This window comes from Aythya marila (assembly GCF_965140915.1).
Source record: "Aythya marila genome assembly, chromosome: 5".
Lineage (NCBI taxonomy): Eukaryota > Metazoa > Chordata > Aves > Anseriformes > Anatidae > Aythya > Aythya marila.
In genome coordinates, this window is record NC_139046.1 from 15,559,844 (window position 1) to 15,580,586 (window position 20,743).

The following is a 20,743-nucleotide window of genomic DNA, read 5'->3' on the forward strand; positions in this document are numbered from 1 at the left end:
GACTATTTCCCCATTAATATTGCAACAGTAATGTAGAGATCTCTTTAAGTGAGATGGCTAAGATAGTACAAGCAGTCTACTCATGTCTATAAATGATGCAATGTTTCCAGCCTTACGCACGATAAAATCTGATGGAAATGGAGAAAGCAAAGAGAGAGAAGCTTAGAGATCTCTACAGTGTTATTTCTAGGTCTTCTATTGACCATAATGTGGTTTGGACAATTTCTGCACTTTTCATAGCCTTAATTTTTTAATCTTTAAAAATACCAGTATTTAGCTTCACCAAGTTGCAGCTATGTCAACTAACAACTTTCTGTAACTGCCAGAAATCTTTGAAAGAACAGGACTTCACTTGCAGAAATCCATGGAAATAATAATTTGCATCAATATTTTATAATACAATTTACAAAGCAAGATATTGTTCTTCTTCACTCTTAAAAATTGCTGGTGGAACCTACCATGACAATACACCACCTTTAGGGTATCTATTAGCTTCATGGTACAGGTGGAACCCAAAATGCCTTCAAATGCCACTGGACCTCAGAACTTGTACCATCTTACATGGCAGGAGGAAAACATGATTATAAGCCTTAAGTAATCACCTCAATGTGTAGTATATCAGTAGCAGAACTATTTAATCTTGTGCTCAACCTCCTAAAGCAATTATATGACTGGATGAAAGACACTATCTCAATATACTTATGCATATAATTGTTACAACATATTACTATGGATATCTTATCCATATCTATGGATATCTATCCATATCTATGCCTCCTCTTCCTGGAGAAGAGGAGGCTCAGGGGCGACCTTATCGCTCTCTATGGGTACCTCAAGGGAGGCTGTAGCGAGGTGGGGGTTGGCCTGTTCTCCCACATGCCTGGTGACAGGACGAGGGGGAATGGGCTAAAGTTGAGCCAGGGGAGTTTTAGGTTAGATGTTAGGAAGAACTTCTTCACTGAAAGGGTTGTGAGGCACTGGAACAGGCTGCCCAGGGAAGTGGTGGAGTCACCATCCCTGGAAGTCTTCAAAAGACGTTTAGATGTAGAGCTTAGGGAAATGGTTTAGTGGGGACTGTTAGCGTTAGGTCAGAGGTTGGACTCGATGATCTTGAGGTCTCTTCCAACCTAGAAAATTCTGTGATTCTGTGATCTTAAAGGTCAGCTGTGGATATCTTACAAGATACTGATATCAACTTATCAATAACAAATTGATTTCAATGCATTAGTAAATCTACTCCCACCTTTTACAGAATGGAAAGCCTGTACTCCTCATTCTTGAAGTTAACTTACACTTTTTAAATTGAAAATTAAATAAACTCAAGCAAAAGAGCATTTCTTATCCCTAAATGAAAACATTTTCAAGAAAATAATAAATCTGTGCAGTATAATAATACAAGACTGGACTACTTTATGCAACTCAGTGTTTACAAATGGTGTAAATTTCTGCCCTAGGATGATTCAAGATCTAACTAGCATCACTTCAGCAGGAAGTCTGATCAGTACATTTGCTCTGCAAATTGACTTAAGTATGGTCTCCTGTGGGATGAAATACTCAACCAGTGTTCTTTGTGATTCTATCCTACTCCATAAGGTGCTCATCTCTTCTGTGGCTCCACCATTAACATATATGGGTACATCTTCAGCATAATTCTTGCATTTTCTATTGCCTGAGTATTACCTAAGGTTTGACAAATGACGCTAAATCCAGTGGTCATTTTCCAACTGTCTGCTTGTAAGCACTAGATCAGGCTTTACAGAGATTGTTTTTCCTGTATCTATATTATTTAAAAAAAAAAAAAAAAAAAAAAGGAATATTTTAATCAGTGCAAACTTCTCTGAAGTGGAACAAACAAAATATTTGAGCTCTTGAGAATGGCAACACCTCAGTTCTGCATCAAAGTAACTTTGGATTTTAGAAAGTCCTAGAATAGCACAAATACATGAAATATATGGAAAAAGAAATTCTTCACCCCTAAAAATTGCAGAAGGACTCGTCAAAAGTGAACCTTTGCAGATATGCATTAGAGAAGTTTTATGGAAAAAAAAAATACATTTAGTCAATTAAGTAATATTATGTCCAAACATACATAACTTTTGAGTAAGAATCACTAATAATTATCTGTTGGTATTTAATTATTAAACAACACATTATTGCTCTAATCTTCCATTCTTTAAAGACCCGCATAATAATTTAGAGAAAGAAGCATATTAAAAGTTACATTATACATTCAAAAGAGTGAATAAACCAAAAGGTAGTAAATCTGTGGTCAACAAGGTCATGAGGGAATGCATTTACCACCAACTGTTCCTGAATGATAGCTCTTACTATCTCTTTGTAGATAGCTCTTACTCTCTCTTTGTAGGGCTGCTCCATTTTTTAATGAAAACAATTAAGTACTGGGCCAGTTTACAAAAGAGAAATTGAAGGTTCCAAACAATAAACATAATGCTAACTTGAGAGATGTGTTCTCCCATAAGAACACAGAATATTAAAACTCACATTCAGAGCCAAATGTAGGCTATCCAAAACCTAATCTTCTTTCTCCAAAAATCCTTTTCTTCCCCTAGTATATCCTCTTGACTTCTGACACTATGCAGTTTGGGGACTTTCTAAACCAGAGGAAGCATCCAGATCATTCTGTACAATCAGATACATACTTTCAAGTAGTTTGTTAAACTATTCATTTGGGTATGGCACACTGACACTTGAAGCTGGGTCTCCTAACTTCCGTTTTCCTGCCTGAAGTCAAAGGTATAGGCTGCTCTGTTGTGGGTCTTTTTCTGCCCCTTTGTGTTCAAACAAAATATATTAGTTTTATTTTAAGTTGCAAATAGCAAAAAAACTTTGAAATTTGAAAATTTTTTATAAGGTGTGAAAAAATATCTAATTAATTTTAGTATCAAACTGTTTTGTGAATACTAATAAATTTTCAAAAATCTGTGCAAGATGAATGAGTAATTGGAATTTCTACAATGGCTGCTAAAAAGTCACAATGTGTGAACTATTATTCTAGTTTTAAAGAGAGGGAGCAAAGGTATACATTGATTAGTGTAAAAGAACACAAATTTTTGAAGACCTAATTTTTCTAAGTAGGTAGCACTGTATGTGATCTTATGTGCTCAAGGCATATGTCCCATTTACTTACACAGATAGCTAGAAATGATTAGCTAATCTACTAATCTAACAGTTTAGTATGCAATCAGGCACTTTGAAATAATCGAGCGCTTAATGACTACCTATCAAAAGTAAGCACTGTGTGTAGTATTTAAGAGAATGCATTAGGCTCTGGCAAGCACAGGAACAGAGTGCAATTTGACTTGGCATCTTAAAGTACTTCTGCTGTGAAAGCACTGACTCAACATATAGTGTCCACTTTCATTCAGTACTCACTGTCCAACTTTTTCTACAAAGAAAATGCAGCTTAAGAAACAATAGGTCACTATGCAAGTTTGATTTTGTTCCAGAATAAATTTATCTTGTACAAAGAAGGTGGTAAAATTCCAGTTGAGAAAGAGCAAGGGACTGTATCATAATGTAATGTATACAAGTAGATGAATGCAAGCTGTTCAGAGAACATTTCTGACATCTGTTAAACTTTTAAGTGATTTATTTAACAATTAAATAATTGTTTAAACTCATCCGTGAGTAAAGTGTGGAGGGAATGTCTTAATTTTTTTGAAGGAATCTGAAAATATTGAAGTGGAAAAATATGAGTTCGTACAGATGCTTATTTAAGTTACTAGAAAGAATGATATCACTATTGTTTCCTCTTTGTATCTGGCAAACTAGTGTCATGCCTCTCTTCTTCCTTATCTGGCCAAGCATACATATCTCAGCTCCATTATTTTTGTCCATCAAGTCATAGCCTCAGGTTCTGTACTCTCCTTGGTCTCTCCTACCTTTCAAATGCAAGTACCAGCCTGCATTTTCCCATCCTTTTCAACTAGTTTTAATTTCTCTTACATTCAAGTCTATTTTTCCCAAATAACCTCACTTTTGTGCTGTATCTGGCTCCTATGCTTTCTATCCTTTCTCCATCCTGCTTTGGCTCAGCAAGCAAATCTCTGATGGAAAACAAAGATCTGTTTGAGCACCTAAAATTACAGCTAGTCAAATGACAGTAATTCAGAACTATAAACTATTCTGTAAAAGGAATCTGCAGGGAATTAGCTACTAGAATCTATGGAGGTTTGACCAAATAAGTACACATCACAGAGATTTTCTAAGAAAATTGTTACAATTTTATCAAAGGACCAAAGAAATTCATCTTTCATTTTGTTACTTCAAAACGTTGAACAGTTCAGGCTGCCATTTACAGAAAAACAGCCTGAGGAAGATGCCTAGGATTGAGGCTTTTTTTTTTTTTTTTTTTTTTTTTTAATTAAAAAAATTAACATAAGGCAAAGAGGCAGCCTTAATAACAACTAGCATTATCAGTTCATCAAAATTCTATAAAAATCTTTGGATAGTAACACATAAACATATACAAACACATAAAAAGAAGGAAGAGGAAAAAATAAACACATACATTCTATTTCTCCAACTACAGGCAGCTAATCACAGTGACTATAATTATTATATATCAAATGCATTAACGTTCACTTTGTCCCATTCCACCCTCCCCGTATCACACCAGCTGAATACGAACATGTGCAAAGCAAACAATGAGAAAGACTAATTAAAAGGGAATGTACAGCAATCTTGAAAGCATTTGTAATTGCACATACCACATTTCTATCCTGCTGGTTTTGTATTTCAAAATCTGGTCAAAAAAAAAAAAAAAGTATCATAAATATATGTTTAATTTTCCAGGGCTCTTTTGTGTTCCCTTTGAAGATGTTACAGATAAACTTGGCCTAACCTCTTGTCAACCACTTACATGCTCATCTTTCGGGACTGACCCTCTTTATTTCCATTGTTCTTTTGGTCAGCTGAATTAAAGGAGTTGCGAGAAGTTGTAAGGGAGGAACTGGAAGGGAAGGTAGCATTCCCACTATTACCAGTGGAACGAGTCCGGAATGTATCATCTGGAATAAAAAGCTGTAGGTTAGACAAAGAATTTTGTCTGAAAAAAATACACAGAATGATCAGAATGAGACGTTTTTCTTACAGCAATAACAGGATATTTTCTATTTCAAAAGGTTAACTTTCTGTATGTGAATGGTTGCTAATTATCTAGTGTCTACTGGTAGTGAATGTAAAAAGACATGTTCCTCCTGAAAGCATTCTAAACTAATAATCCAAACTCTTCAACTGCAAATGGAGAGAGAAGCATTTCCAGACAGTGGTTTCTCTCACCCAGTTCAGTAGAACTTAAACACGATATGCCTTTGCTCACATAAGATGGAAATGCCAAATTCATGTTTATTTTTACTATTTTTAACTGTAACATTAAATGAACATGAAGAAAAATATAAATAAATAAAAATCAGAAAAATTGACTAACTAGACTAACACTTATTAAGTGCTCAAACATAATGGATATCTATTGTTTTAAGTTATTTGGGCAGACAGTATCTTTCAGCATGCCTGTTTGACAGGGCCCAGGAAGTCATCATCCTCACAAAACCAAATGTAAATATAAAGTAATAACCTACTTACCAGTAAAGGATAACATACAACTCTTCCCCATTCCTGATACTGAAGATGTATATCCTGTAGCAGAGCTTTTACTTAAACAAAACAAAACAAAATTGCTTATTATTCTTCTCAAATGCATAATTTTCCATCCTACTCTTTGATAATGTTTAAAGTAATTTCTGAGTTTATCTGAATAAATTAAATGAGAAAGATATGCTATTTTTTTAAAAGAATTTAGATAACGCAGTTCATATTGAAAAATAAATTTATATGTGATAAAAGATGGCATATATGAACTTAAAAGGAACTCTCAAGAATTTTTAGACCTCAGTATGCCTTAAAATGATATTTCTTCCCTCAGTTCAAAACTAAAAAACAACCTTACCCAAGTAAAAAGCTGAAAATTTAGGTCACAACTCAGTGAGCACATCCCCATTTCTATAGATTAACATGCCTATAATTTCATTACAGCTATCTATTAGGTAGCAATTAATATACAAAAAGATACTTAGGACACTTGTCTATGTTGCTGTATTTTGGATGTAGTGCTTGAGTACTGAAAGACTGACTTCGAACCAACTTGGATTTCTTGTCTTCTTTGCCTAAAATTACAAGTAGCAACAATTTTTAATATAGAAATCATGCATTTACTCAGTAATTAAGAACACCTTTTAATGTTATATTCTGTAAACCTATGGTAACTGAAAAACTGATATAAATACCTCAATAATTAATTGAAGTCGCCTATTATATACCAAAGAATAAAATAAAACCAAAAAGCATAGAAATTACACTGAGTTCTAGGAATGGATTATTTTCTTATTTACCTAAGTGAAACTCTGGCCCACAAAAACCAACAGCAGCTTTGCTGATTTTTAACCTGCTTATATGAAACCAAAGCATTCTAGAATAATTTTTTGGAGAATCTTCACCTGCTGATGTACCAGAAGAGCTCCCAGAAACAGAAAGAGTCATACTTTTTGCCAACACTGATGACGTTTTATTGTCTCTACCTAAAAAAAAAAAAAAAAAAAAAAAGCCTACTATAAATTACTTGTCTCTGTTTAATAGCTTTACCTAAAGAAAGAAAGCATAACATTACAAGTCCTGTGGCAATAATATCTAATCAGGTGCTACTAATACTTTGGAAATACCACAGGCAAGTTCTTATTTTACATCCTAAAATGAAACATATTAAAGTCATGTATTTCATTAATAAAGGCAAAAGCCTTCCTTCTAATATCAAGTCAATTTTCCTAAGTATCTTTAGAAACATACAGAAAACAACAACAAAATAGTTTTATTGTCACTTTCTAAAGTTCTGGTATTAACTGTATAAGCAGTGTCTCCTTTCTGCTTCTTTCTCTCCTACCTATGTAAAAGTAAAAGTAATAAATGTACAAGCAATATGCACACAAATAAACTTACGCTTCTTTTCAAATATTTTATCATTAACATTTGTAGATCTTCCTTCACTTTGCTGCTTCTCTTTTTCAAGTTGTTCCTAAAAAATTAATAATTTCCTTAGATGTTACTCAGCTAAAAAAAACAGTAATAATAACAAAAAAAAAAATATTTTACAACTAGGCTGGACATTTACAAAAAAGGGCATGCTTCCAACTCACCAAAATAACAGTTAATTTCTACACTTTCCTACTATCACTGCAAAGGCTTTTTTTTCTCCCCCCTTTTTTTTAAAAAGGTACAAAGGATATAGAAATTGACTGTTTCCAATGGAAAACTGTGGTGCTACATACATGCTCTGATAATAGAACATACATGAAATAATAGATGTGGCTAAAGGACGCAAGGGTACAAGACTCTCTGCAACTGGGAACATTATGAATTCAAACATCAATGAAAATGTTTTTCTCTAACAGTAAGGTGTGTCACATATGCTTAAACTTTTAAAAGACCAAAAAATAACATCTAAAGGTGATAGCCTTTATGGAAAATAAAAGTATTACAGTTCTTCAATTTTGGGGATTTTGTTTTTTGCCTTTCTGTAATATTAGCTAGCCTTAGAATATCTTCTGAGAGCACATCCATAGACAGAAGAGTTAGCCAGATATATCAACAGTTTGAAGCCAACACTTGTCTCATGATTCTTGGTGAATAGGTATCACTCCATCTTCAAAAACCTATCTAATATATTAGTTTATCTTCTGTGCTATATTCATAATGAAAAGTGCTAAGTGAACCCAAATTATTCTACACTTTTCTTCCATTTCACTCAAATTACTACCCAAGTTAAAAAAAAAAAAAAAAAAAAAAAAAAAAAAGAGGTAATTAATTCAGGTCAAGGTTTCTGGAATATAGTTTCTACTAAGTCATTTTCTAAAATTAAAGAATCTTTTTAATAAACTTATTAAATAATACTAAAAGCTGTAACTGGGTCCAATAACTCCTCATCTATTCAGAACTGTGACGTGCCACAGTTTTCTGTGTACACCTCTGATTCTTCAAAAGTATGCCACTCAGTATATGCTCAAAAAGACCTCTGTGATACAGAAGGCATGTCCATATCCATGTCATAAAAATACAGGCACTCTTCTGATGTCCAGCTGTAGAAACATGGTAAAAATAAATCTTATGAAACACTACAACACAGGGCTCACTAAAGGCTATATTGCCATAGCCCCAAATGCTTTCACTATAAAAAACAGTAACTGTACCTACCTAAAACCTGCTAAAGCTAAGATCAAGTTTTGCACTAAGAACAAGTGTACGTAATGAATATGCATCCTGAGAACAAATGATTGAACCATGGGTGCAAGATAATAGGAGGTGGCAGGATGTACATGAGACAGATATCATATAATTGAGAAAATTAACAGCCTAAGAGAAAGCCTGTAGTACCTATTGATATCAAAGTGGGCCACAAACACGAGCTCTGCAGAGGAATCAGGGGAAATTTTTGGACAGTCTTGAACCTGTACTGGTTCGCTACAGGGCAGTTCCATCACAAGAAGTCAGAGAAACTGTACTAACAATACCTGGCCTCTTCTAAAGCCTGTCAGCTTCCTAGCTTTGCACACACTGGTCTGCAGAGGAGGCAACAGAATGGAGGATTCCTACAATCCTTGAAAGTCATTTAACCAAGGTTCTGTGAAAATGTAGTAGGCTATGTGGTGAAGTGCCTGCTGCAGCTTTTGCTTACAGCCACGACAGACAGATCATAAATGTTTTTCTTAGTTGGAAAATCATTCTGCAGACTTCTTTTCCAAATCCTAGGTACCTTGTAGCTGATTTTGTTCCATATAACCTACACTAAGGCTCCCTCCTGCAAGGCTACAGATGTCAATGGCCTCTCTTGCTTTCTTTCCGTCTAACAGGAAAGCCTGTAACACAAACACACTGACTTTTCCTTCAGTGTCCTCAGCGCAAAAGAAGTTAGTTATAACGTTAACTTCTTTGTTTGTGGAGGCTGTACGTGAATTCTGAGGTGTTTCATTCACCAGAAAAACTGCAAAGCTCCCTCAAAAAATTTCAAATGTATGCTTGGGACTTTAGAACTACAGAGGTGTTGTGTGTGCATATTTATTAAGCAATTCCAGTTTGCCTTTCTAATTGACACGATAACCTTTAGGTAGCAAAGAAAAGGAAGATCTTGTTATATTTTACATAGTTTATGCTATTTTAAAGGATTTAATCCGAGTGTAAAGGGTAAAATGAAATCATACACAGATTATAAACCTACCACGTTATTCTGTAATACTTCCCCTACCATAAAACTATTGTCTCAATCATATTTAGCTACAAACTATTAGAAATAAGAAAAGACAGGTTGTACTGATAAAATATACCATTTCCAAAAGGAGATGTTCTTGTCTCTCTTTTTCTTGGTCCAATAAATCATTTTCGTAAAATCTTTTCTGAAACTTCAAAATAAAATCAATAAAAATAAAAAATCACTACATGAAAATGGGAATTAGAAGTACTTGGTAAATATGAAAACTAGTAAGTACTTACAGCATCTAAAGAGATATCCATTCTGTCCAATTCTAACACTGTCTATAAAGAAAAATCAAAATATTATTTATCCTTACTCAACAGTAAGCCAAACTTTTAACTCAAAAACTGTGGAGATAAGAAAGCTTAAAATAGCAGTATTCAAAACTAAACATGCCTTTTCTCCTTAAACACATGAAGTCTATGCTTGTATTTTTGTGCTACAAATGCTTAAAGTCAAAAACCGTCATGAGAGTATTCTTAAAGCACTGCTAAGTCTCACAATGAAGGACTAATAGACCTAATATGCAACTCAAAATACACTTGAGGAGAGCTTGGAAGCATGATGTGCTGTAACATGGCCCTAGGAACCAAGAATGAAAAAATGAACAAGCCAGGGAACCCTAAGCAGGTGCTCATCCAATCCCTTCTGCAGGCCCTGTAAGGTAGCCACCTCCTTCAGGTGGCTTCAATTCCCAGCTTCTTTGAGACTGAGCATGAACATGCCTCAAGAGATTAACCTTTTGTGAACATTCGCATTCCAAAGGTATTGTAACATCTAAAACTACTGAAAAGGCTTTCTTTTTACATTGTCAAATAAATAAATTAGCCAGATACTTCTACCTCAAAGACTCAATCATTTTTACTAGGTTCACACTAGTGTTATCTGGAGACATATGCTATTTTCTCCACAAACAGACATTGAGCCAAAGTTCTTTATCTAGAAAATAACTGCAATAAAAGTAACTGAGGAAAAAACGACTCTTAAATTTGATAGAATGAAACATATAACATCATCTCTTAATTATCCAGAATTACAAAATAGCTATAGGTCTTTAGCCTCCTATTCCTATATTAAGAGACTCAACAGAAAGCCTCACTTTGATCATCTTAATTTTTAATAACCCCAACAAGAAATACCACTCACTCTTTTCACAATAGTCAGGACATCTTTGTCTTTCTCTTGACACAAAAGTTTCCGTATACATAACTCCAACTGCTGAAGCAAATGTTTATCACTGGGAATCTTCAGAGTAGATTTAACTTTTGGCAACAAATAGCACAGCTTCATTCTGTCAAAAAATAATAAGAATGATAATTCATCTTTTGATGCAGAATTTAATAAACATTATTGATTTTTGACTTGCATGCTGCTATTTGACTTAAAAAAAAATAAATTATTTGAAGATAAAGCATGAAATTAGTAAGTGTAATTATTCAGAAGTTATTTCAGCTTATGGGTTATCTCCAGCCATACTGTGACATTTTCAAAAAAATTCTCCAGAGATTGGGACCACAGACACATATTTGAAGCTCAAAAGATTTTAATTTTTTTTAAACCTCAAAAGATAAGCAGATCTCTAGATTTTCAAAATGACCTACATGCCCAGCAGAAGCTGTGAGCTGATAAATTGATTGAGGATACAATTTTAAAGGCAGTAAATTAAGGGAGAAACATTATTCATAAAAAATATTCAAGAACATAAACTTCAAACTTAACAGCTATTCTGCTCTGACACTCCATGGACGAATTTTTATTTGTTACTACAGTGCCCTTGTGTAATTCAAGTTTGGCTACTTGCAAACTGAATGCCATAAAGCACTTAGATGAACTTAACTGTGTCTTTTCTGTACTAAGAACAGAAGCAATTATCGGCCTTAAACTCTGGATACGGCTTCTAAATTGGTTATATAAAAAACATATGCATTCCTTTTTCTAACTTTAAAATCAAAATACTCCACATATTAATTAAAAGTATTTAATACATTTAAGAAAAGAAAACTCTGCATTTGATCAGACTGTAACAACATAATAGTGAATAATTTTAATCTAAAATAGAATTTTTAATAAATGAAGAATATGGTGATATTCTCTGTTGTTCTCAGATTCCATTCGCTTGATCAGAGACAATCCTATGTCAGAAATTATAGCATTGTGATGAACAACATTCTGAAGATTTTTCTTATATGAATTTCTCTCATATTTTTATACGTTCAAAATATTTTAACCTTCCTATCTTCCTATTATAAAGAACTATATCACTCAGTAGAAAGCTGGAATTTCATCTCCCTAATTTTTTATTTTTTATTTTTTCCCTTTTTTGACATCAAGAGGTAAGATCTAGTTCTGACTTTTAAACTTCACAACAGACTGTGAGTTCCTTTTAAAAAAATGTTGGGGAACAGTCCAGCAAAGAATTATGCCAAAAACGTGTCAATTAAGGTTTCATTACATTTTAATAGTATATCAGTAGAGCTCTCAACTGAAATGTATTTAAAAAGCAATAAATCACATAGGATTATACACAAATGAAGGTGGTTTTTTTTTTGTTTGGTTTTTTTTTTTTTTTTTTTAGCATAATCACCTTAACACAAGAACATGAAACATGAATGTCAATCTACATGCACAAAATGACTTAGTTTTTAGGTTTGGGAACTTGCTGACCTAAGATGTAGTAGTTTAATACTAAACACAAGGTCTATTTAAACACTGCTTTACTTCACAATAAACTGTATTTAGTGAACTTTACTGAATAGATACATGTATGTGCAAATTATGCTTACATAAGCCTCTATGAAGCATTAGTATTAGATGCTTAGACATATTAAGGATGACAACATGATTTATACAAATCAGCAAACAAAGTTCAAAATCAAACAAAATACATGACAAAAACAAACAAACTACCAAAGTAACAACTTTCTTATTGGTAATCACTACTGAACTGCCTGGGCTGATCTGTTCAGGGAAGAAAATATAAAGTCTCTATTAAAATAAAGTAAAAAGTACTGTATGAAAACGAGTAACATACTAAATCCCCTATATTTTCTTTTCTTTTTCAATTAACTTTAACAATGAAGTAGAAAATTTACTCACAAGGAGAAACCTACACTAACTCCTAAACTTTGACCACTGAAAGAATTACTCTTGTTTAGCTTTACATATTATGTTGAAATTGATGGAGACTGCTAGGTTCAGCTTGTGTCCCTAGACCCATGAAACAGATTACTTTCTTCTCACCTACCAGTGTTTCACATTCTTTTTCACTCCCCATACCTGACACTTTTGATCAGTCCCCAAATACTCAGACTGACCTGCTTGTGTGTTTTTTTGACATCATGCCCATAAGTCCTCTACACCTTTAGAACTAGTCATGCTGAAGGCTTCTTATTCAAGCCCCATTATTTAAACAAGACATAAAAAATCATAACTGTATTTGTTAATATATTATTTTTTTCCCTGTACACTGCTACATACTCTTTGCACAGTACCTCACATTTGCCACTGGGTCATGTGTAAGTTCAAGCACAGGCAGAAAGAAGTATTTACAGAAGAATGACTTTGAAAAGAGTTCCATAATGAATTCACAAGTATCTAAAAAACGAAGTCTGTTCCAATAACTTTTTCCTTGGCCCAGTTCTGAAAAATAATAATCCACAAATATTAGCTGTAAAGTTTTCTTTGTCACCCTTTTAAAGTTTAACCTTTGACTCAAAGATGATAATCACGCTTGTCATAAAGGCACACCACTTCAACCTGAATTCTTCCCATCAGTGAAAGACTAACCCTCTGAAATCAGCGACCATTTCTGTCAGTGAGCACTTTTGTCAGATATCCAATCCATGCCTTTAATCGTTCAAAAAAAATGAAAAATATCAGGTGAACTTGTTACTGGATTGAACAAAGCCTGGCATGCCATTTAGATGATGTCAGAGGTGTATTAAAATTACAGTGTAAATATTAAATAATTTTGATGAGAACAATTCAACCTTCTAACTCATCTTTAGAACACACAACATAGGCCAGAATGTCAACTTACTCATGTGACTAGTTCATTCAAAAAATAATTTCTGAGATTTATCCAACATTTCTTATGTTGAAGCCTTCAGAGAATTATACTTCTGTAGAGGAACTCTGCTCTCTGTGTTGCAGCACCTACAACTAAATAATTTTGGATTCAAGAAGTAGGGTTGGAGGGGTCTTGGCATATCAATTTCCCACATTGCCTCTCCCCATTTCTTTTGCATAAACTTCAGAGATATTCCTATATATATATACAAAGTATGTTTTGACTGGTGATAATGTGAGCAACTGTCTAAGTATAATGCCACCAACGATGGAAATTGCACTGAATACATATATAACCATAAATAGATCTTCAGCCAATACTAACTCGCATCTTTAAGTAATCAAGGAAAAATTATCTTACGTTCAATCAGTTTCTGAATAACCTCATGCCTCTGTTCTTGTTTGCGATTATAACGTAAATAAACACAGAGAGTTCGAGCAGCTGCTTTTTGGACTGGCAGGACATTCTTGAAAGAAAGAAAAGAAATACTGTTAAACATACTTGAAGGAGTATATAACCAAAAATGTATAAAAATCAAGAAGTAGAATAAATAGCTGAAAGTTAGCCCAACTTTATACATTTTCATATAATAGCCCCATCCCTGTAAGTGTTCAAGGCCAGGCTGGATGGGGCTTTGAGCAAATTGATCTAGTGGGTAGTGCCTCTGCCTGTGGCGGGGGTGGTGGAACTACATGACCTTTAAGGTCCTTTCCAACCCAATTGGTTCTATGATTCTATGATCAATTAAGAATGTATATATCAGTCTTGCAGAATGAAAAAACGATATAGCTGTACACATTTTTACTTGGTAAATCAAACCTGAAGATGTACGATTAAAATTTTAGAATGTGTTGAAATTGCTTATGAATCCAAGCCAAAAAATAAAGTAGGCCAAATGCTCTGAAATATATTAAATGTTCTCCAACCCAATAATATCTGATGTTTATGAGGTTAAATTGAGGGATTTCCAAAATCTTGACTTTTCAAAGTCAATACGTCTTGTATTCAATACTTCCACATACTTCTTATCCTTTAATACCACATAATTAGCATTACTAAGGACTGGGCTCTTCTTTTCTCAAAGTGAAAAGTTATCAAACTTTTCTTTTCTTGCAATATAAGCCCATCATACTTCTTACAATTCAAGATTAACAGACATTCAAAGCCATTTCATGATTGTTCGGTTTAATTAGAAATATAGTGTTCCCCAGGGCTCAGTACTGGGCCCAGTTCTCTTCGATATTTTTATCAATTATCTGGACAAGGAGATCAAGTGTACCCTCAGTAAGTTCCCAGACAACACCAAGTTGAACAGCAGTGTTGATCTGCTCAAGGGTAGGAGGCTCTGCAGAGGGATCTGGATAGGGTGGACCGATGGTCTGAGACAGACTGTATGAGGTTCATCATGGCCAAGGGCTGGGTCCTGCACTTGGGGCACAACAAACCCATGCAATGCTACAGGCTGTGGAGAGTGGCTAGAAACATGGCGGAAAGGGACCTGGAGGTGTTGGTTGACAGCCAGCTGAAAATGAGCCAGGGTGTTCAGGTGGCCAAGAAGGCCAACAGCATCCTGCTTGTATCAGAAATATCATGGCCAGCAGGAGTAGGGAGGTGATCATCCCCCTGTACTCAGCTCTGGTGAGGCCGCACCTCGAGTACTGTGTTCAGTTTTGGGCCCCTGGCTATAAGAAGGACATTGAGGTGCTGGAGCATGTCCAAAGAAGGGCAACAAAGCAGGTGAAGGGTCTAGAGAACAAGTCTTATGAGGAGCAGCTGAGGGTGCTGGGGTTGTTTAACCTGGAGAAAAGATGGCTCAGGGGAGACCTTATCACACTCTACAACTAACTTAAAGGAGGAAATAGCAAGGTGGGGATTGGGCTCTTCTCCCAAGGACCAAGTGGTAAGACAAGAGGAAATGGCCTTAAATTGCACCAGAGGAAGTTAAGGTTAGAAATAAAGAAAAATTTATTCACTGAAGTGATTGTGAACTATTGGAACAGGCTGCTCAGGAAAGTAGTTGAACCACCATACCTGGAGGTCTTCAAAAGATGTGTAGATGTAAAGCTTAGTGACACAGCTTAGTAGTGGCCTTGGCAGTGCTAGGTTAGATGTTGGTCTAGAATGATCTGAGAGATCTTTTCCAGCCTAAATGATTCTATGATAGTCCTTTAATATTTTTATTAGTTTTTATAACCCAAACTTTTCTCAAGTTGAATAGATATATGGTTGGCATAACTGCTTCATTTTTAGGTGCAACTACTTGAAAAATACTTTTTTTGCCTAGAAATTTGGTCCTGAAATGTTTGAACATTTATATGTTTCCACCAAGCACAATTTATCATGTACCATTTTGTCTTAAATTCATTTCCCATAAAGCACTGTCTCCCTACATTGAGAAGAAAGACCGTAATTTATTATAGAAAATACCAGCCTACCAAGGAGAATGGAGGAAGAATGGGAATATTAGTCTACTCAAATACAGTTCTTGTGAAACCTGGCAACAGTCTATGATTTTCATGACAGAGTTGTCATGGAAAAATGTAGATTATTTGATGTCTATTTGCAATTTTAGTTATGTCTGTTATGCAAAATCAGACTGGTAGAGGTTATGCCAATGTAGAATATTAATCAAACACTTTTTGATTCAAATATGACAGGCAAAAACAAAGAGATAGCAGCTTTGTTTAATGATTTTAAGGTGTATCTCAGAGGAAAGTGTTTTGATTTACCTAGAAACAAACTGGTAACAAGCACAAAAAAAGGAAAGAATAGTTGAGGGAGTGGAATTTGATAATCTGTCAATACAAATTTTGCTCCTCAAACTGGGGGAAAAGAGTTCATGGAGCATTTTTTTTATAAAATAAAACACAGCCTGATATACTATATGCAGTGAGAAATACTATGTTAAGATAAATGTTTAAATAGTGCTACATATAGCAAATATCTAGTATTAATTGTTTTAAATACCGTAAACAAATGAAAAACAACAAGAAAGAGACGGGCTCACATTTGTCAAAATGATTGTCAACATTCTGTGAAGAAAACGGTAATAAATCTGATCACTCGATATGATATGAGGGAGACATGCATATTTTTGTAGTAACTTCTCATGAGTTCTCCACTTTAATGAAGTTGCAGCTCTCTGTTCTGCTGTTGTTAATGCAGGAATCAAGTCAGGAATAGAGAGTAACTAGAAATAAAAATATAAACATAATTTCATATTTTCTACCTGTATGACATGTTACTAGGCTTAAAAACAAAGCACAAAAGAATGTAAAGAGGAGATAGATTTTAAGCAGTCAATTAATTGTTCTAGGCAAACAGGATCAGCTATACTGTGACCATTGCCAGGAGGTGTTAGTCTTTTTCTTAAAAAAATCTGATCACGATTACACTACCTCTCTTACACAGTAAATTCCATGGTTAACTACTCAGAAAGCTATTCCAGTAACTAACTAAATACACCTTCAGTTCCAATCCTGACAATGAAAAACAATTTACTGTTCTCTTTGTAATATCTTTTTACAGGTATGAAGACAATTATGACAGTCCACTTTGTCTTTTCTTCTTTAAACCAAATAAATCCCCTTTTCCTCCTAGACTCATAAACTTTGCAGCTACTTTTCTCAGCTTCCTACTTCATTTTGGAAGAAATTGTACATCTTATCTCAGTAGGAGGCAAGGACTTTATAGTAGGCAAGCTAAATTCACTTTTGCAATAAGCAAAGTGAAATACACTGCCACACTTGACATGGCACTTGTTACATGTTGTATGCATTTACAGTTATAAACATCTGATAAATTTTAAATAATAGTTTCAACTTTTGTCCATAAAGTAACAACAACAACAAAAAAATACATTCTCTATTCATTTAGCTCAAAACAGCATCTTGAAGCAGAAGATACCTTTTATGTTCCATTTTCAGGTGAGGAGTCACTGAATAAACCATCACCCAGAGCCACATAAAATTAAATTAAATAAGCAAAGTTGAGAAGTAAATTCAGATTTCCCAAGTCCTAATTCAATGCGCTTACATTAGGAAAGTGACTTCCTATTACCAGCAACCATGTCTGAAAACGGCAACTGTTGGCAGTTGCAACAGCAATATACCAAAAAAATTTGGTATTAACAATTACTCTTTCAGTGTGAAATTTTTAAAAAGCATTGTCAGTTTTGATTTGTCTTAATGACTGTTTCAAAATCTGATCTATTGCAGCAAATCTGTGGTTAATTAGATATAGACCACTGAAAAAAAAAATCATTTTTACAATAAGTTTAATCTTTAAAATCTTTTCTTACTTATTAAAGGTTAAAAATAAAAATAAGTAATGAAAAGCCAGAAGCTCTGTGTTTCTCCAGAGCAGAAGCTAATCATGAAAACATTATTACACAATTACTGAAATAACTTTGCTACCAGCTTCATTTAAATTTAGAAAGTAGATTGAAAAACATAGGATTACCCACCTTGCTTTCTGCTCCACTGTTTTCTCCTCCATTAGTTGTCATTAGTTCAAGGATTTCAGGAAGGTGACCTACTAGTGCATCTAACACCTATTTAAAGAAAGGTCGTATAAATGAGGTCTGTAAATTAACTCCAGTCAATTTCTGTCTCTCACCACTATATCCCTTCTATGTTACTGCTGCTCTGTCACACCAATGTAGAGAAAAAAAAAAAAGAGGTACAACTTATTTGTACTGATGAAGCCTGGTCTGAGATTTAAAACTGATGTTTTAATATAGTAATATAAGTATTATAGGATTCATTTTAGGAAAACAGAATTATAGCTTTGATTTACATCAATACCACAGTCAGTGCTTTCTAAAATGTTCACAGCATACAATATTTAAAAAGTAACATTCATTCTTAAGAATGATCTTCATTTCATAGACAGTTAAGTAACAGCCTAGACAAACATGAAGAAATGTATTTTGGATATTTGCCATCTGAATCTTAAAAGCAACTTTTCCTCATTTAACTGCCATTGATAATTTAGAACAGAATATTTATCCTTTATTAACAGAATAACCTTACATTCAAAGGTTGCTAGATTTGAAACTAGACTAGAAAATTATATCATTAAATATTATTTGGTACCAGTTCTGACTTTTATACCGGATATTTTTATTAGATAGATATAATTAGGATAATTTTTCAAAATTACCAGCTGCTTCTGAGTCTCAACCTTCAGTTATTCAACTTGAGAAATCTTTTAAGATTGGTCAGAATTTCACAAACTAAAAGTAGTTCTATGAACACTTTTAATTCCCTTGAAAATGCCTAACAAAGGATACCAAAAGAAGCACCTCAAAGCAAAATTATTTTTTCTATGTCATATCCAAGGATCCTATACAGAAAAAAATGGATCAAGTATTGGAATAATTGGTACAAGAGGAAACAGTGGTTTTGTCTCAAACAAAGACCTTTTTCAATCCAAAAGTTTTGCTACAGTATCTGTTATACATACCTACATGACTCGTGCTTTATACAGGTTGAAACTAAGGCACACTAAACTAAACCATCTCCAGAACACCCAGAAATTCTGTACTAGAGCTTGGACTAAAACTTTTCTACATATGTCGATCTTTGAACCACAGACAACTGCATCTCCTCTTCAGTGGGAGAGATGTAAATAAAAGAAAGCAAAAACCTGGAATGCTATCAACAAATATTTTAACACAGTACCAAAACCAAATATTTCCACAGAATTTGTAAGGTTATAAACAATAAAACAATCAATAAAATATTTAGAATGAATATTTTTTTTAAGTTACTGAATTCAGCATGGGTTAACTGAATTCAAGCACCTTCCTATTTTCCTCCTTTTTATTCACAGAAGGCTTGCATCTTTATGAAGTGTCTGTGAAACAGAAGTAAAAGCTACAGATTATTTCAAGCAGTTACTGTCTTATTGCAGAGTTATTAAACATTATAAAGTTCCAATAAAAGTATATTACCTCCAGTGACTCATCTTGTAATAGTGTAACCAGTTCTTTATGAATTGTATACACACCAGAATTTAAAAGCTTAGCAACCTCAAAAAAAAAAAAAAGAAAAGAACAAACAAAAAACAGTGAGATAGCAAGATAAACCATACTTTAATTCCATGGCACTGCATGTGCTTACTTTTCAACAACCATGGGGGGATGCAAAACAATTTTTTAATATCAGCCTTCTAAAGTTACGTACTTTCCTGTTGATCACATTAAAAATATGCTTATATAAAGAATATGAAACAAGAAACATATATATTACCTAACCATGAAACATGCTTATAGAATAAACTCTATTTCACATTTTCCAAAAAAAATTAGGACTGCATTGCAAGGTTATAAAAAAAAAATAAATAATTCTGGAATATTCAAATATCAAACTTCGTGGTCCATAAAAGTGTAAACAGTCAGCTACATAATTTACAAAAGATAAAATATAAAAATTGGCTTAGGCTGTTCTGCATTTCAAGGTTCCCCAACGTAAGAAGTTTTCACTCCTTTATTATTTGTTTTGTTCTTCTAGTGATAAGTCACATATAAATTTCTAAAAAACACCAGAAGTCCATCTCCAAACTGTTAAAAAAGTCTTATAACAAATATGATAAAAATCTGAAGAATGACATTTTTGCCATACAGAATACTTAGACAATGATTTTTAATGGCTTTCTTTGTTTATATAAAGCACATAAAGATAAGAGCTTACTTCCAATCAAGATTAAGTTTTAAGGAAATGGTTACTGGAGGTTACTGAAATATATATACATATATCCAGCTACCAGTGAATGCCATAAAATACTTACATCTGCCTGTCATGTGGTTGCTTAGCTATGGTTTTAAAAATACATCAACCAGCACTAAATGTACATTCAGACTAAGGTATAACTTTACAGATTTTTCTTAATGAGTTAAAATACTTTACATATATGCAGACAGAACCTTGAAAGTGTTATATATCTGACATAAAACATGCAGAATGGTATGCTAACTTAATAATTTCAATAATTAACTGGATTATCACTCATTAATGCAAGGCATCAACAGGCATGGAGAGGTGGAAATCAATCCATCTTCCTTAAGATGGTGGAAGTAAAGCCACCTTAGCTTCATAGAATCTATGATTCAATGATTCATTTATTTCCCTACTAGTGATTTAAATGCTTTCAGCAAGCTGCTTAGCTTATCATTTTTCCCAGCTACATAATGGCATAAAAGGCTAGTTTAAGGATTTAAATACAAAGACTCTATGTAAAGCACTATGAAAACCTTGAAGACTTCCAATATGGATTACTAAAATCAGGAGAGTGCACATTTGTTTCTCAAATTCACTCCATATAGCTAATAGTATTTATGCAGTTCAAGAATTTTT

The 20,743-nt window shown here is 33.8% G+C and overlaps 1 protein-coding gene across 2 annotated transcripts in view; it reads right to left on the minus strand.

Annotated features, from left to right (window-relative positions):
• Positions 1-20,743, minus strand: part of PPP4R4 (protein phosphatase 4 regulatory subunit 4) — a 71,447-nt gene that overhangs the window by 500 nt on the left and 50,204 nt on the right. Inside the window, exons 12-25 of one of the 2 annotated variants that reach the window (XM_082761617.1) lie at positions 19,342-19,419; positions 17,851-17,937; positions 16,393-16,575; positions 13,746-13,851; positions 12,808-12,955; positions 10,463-10,607; positions 9,556-9,597; positions 9,390-9,464; positions 7,012-7,087; positions 6,516-6,596; positions 6,092-6,185; positions 5,605-5,675; positions 4,883-5,030; positions 4,731-4,765 (exon numbers count right to left, since the gene is read on the minus strand). In XM_082761617.1, the coding sequence (XP_082617743.1) occupies positions 4,759-4,765; positions 4,883-5,030; positions 5,605-5,675; positions 6,092-6,185; positions 6,516-6,596; positions 7,012-7,087; positions 9,390-9,464; positions 9,556-9,597; positions 10,463-10,607; positions 12,808-12,955; positions 13,746-13,851; positions 16,393-16,575; positions 17,851-17,937; positions 19,342-19,419 (1,341 nt within the window). In that variant the 3' untranslated portion in view covers positions 4,731-4,758. The remainder of the gene's footprint in view (positions 1-4,730; positions 4,766-4,882; positions 5,031-5,604; positions 5,676-6,091; positions 6,186-6,515; positions 6,597-7,011; positions 7,088-9,389; positions 9,465-9,555; positions 9,598-10,462; positions 10,608-12,807; positions 12,956-13,745; positions 13,852-16,392; positions 16,576-17,850; positions 17,938-19,341; positions 19,420-20,743) is intronic. The other variant, XM_082761616.1, reaches the window with a different exon arrangement.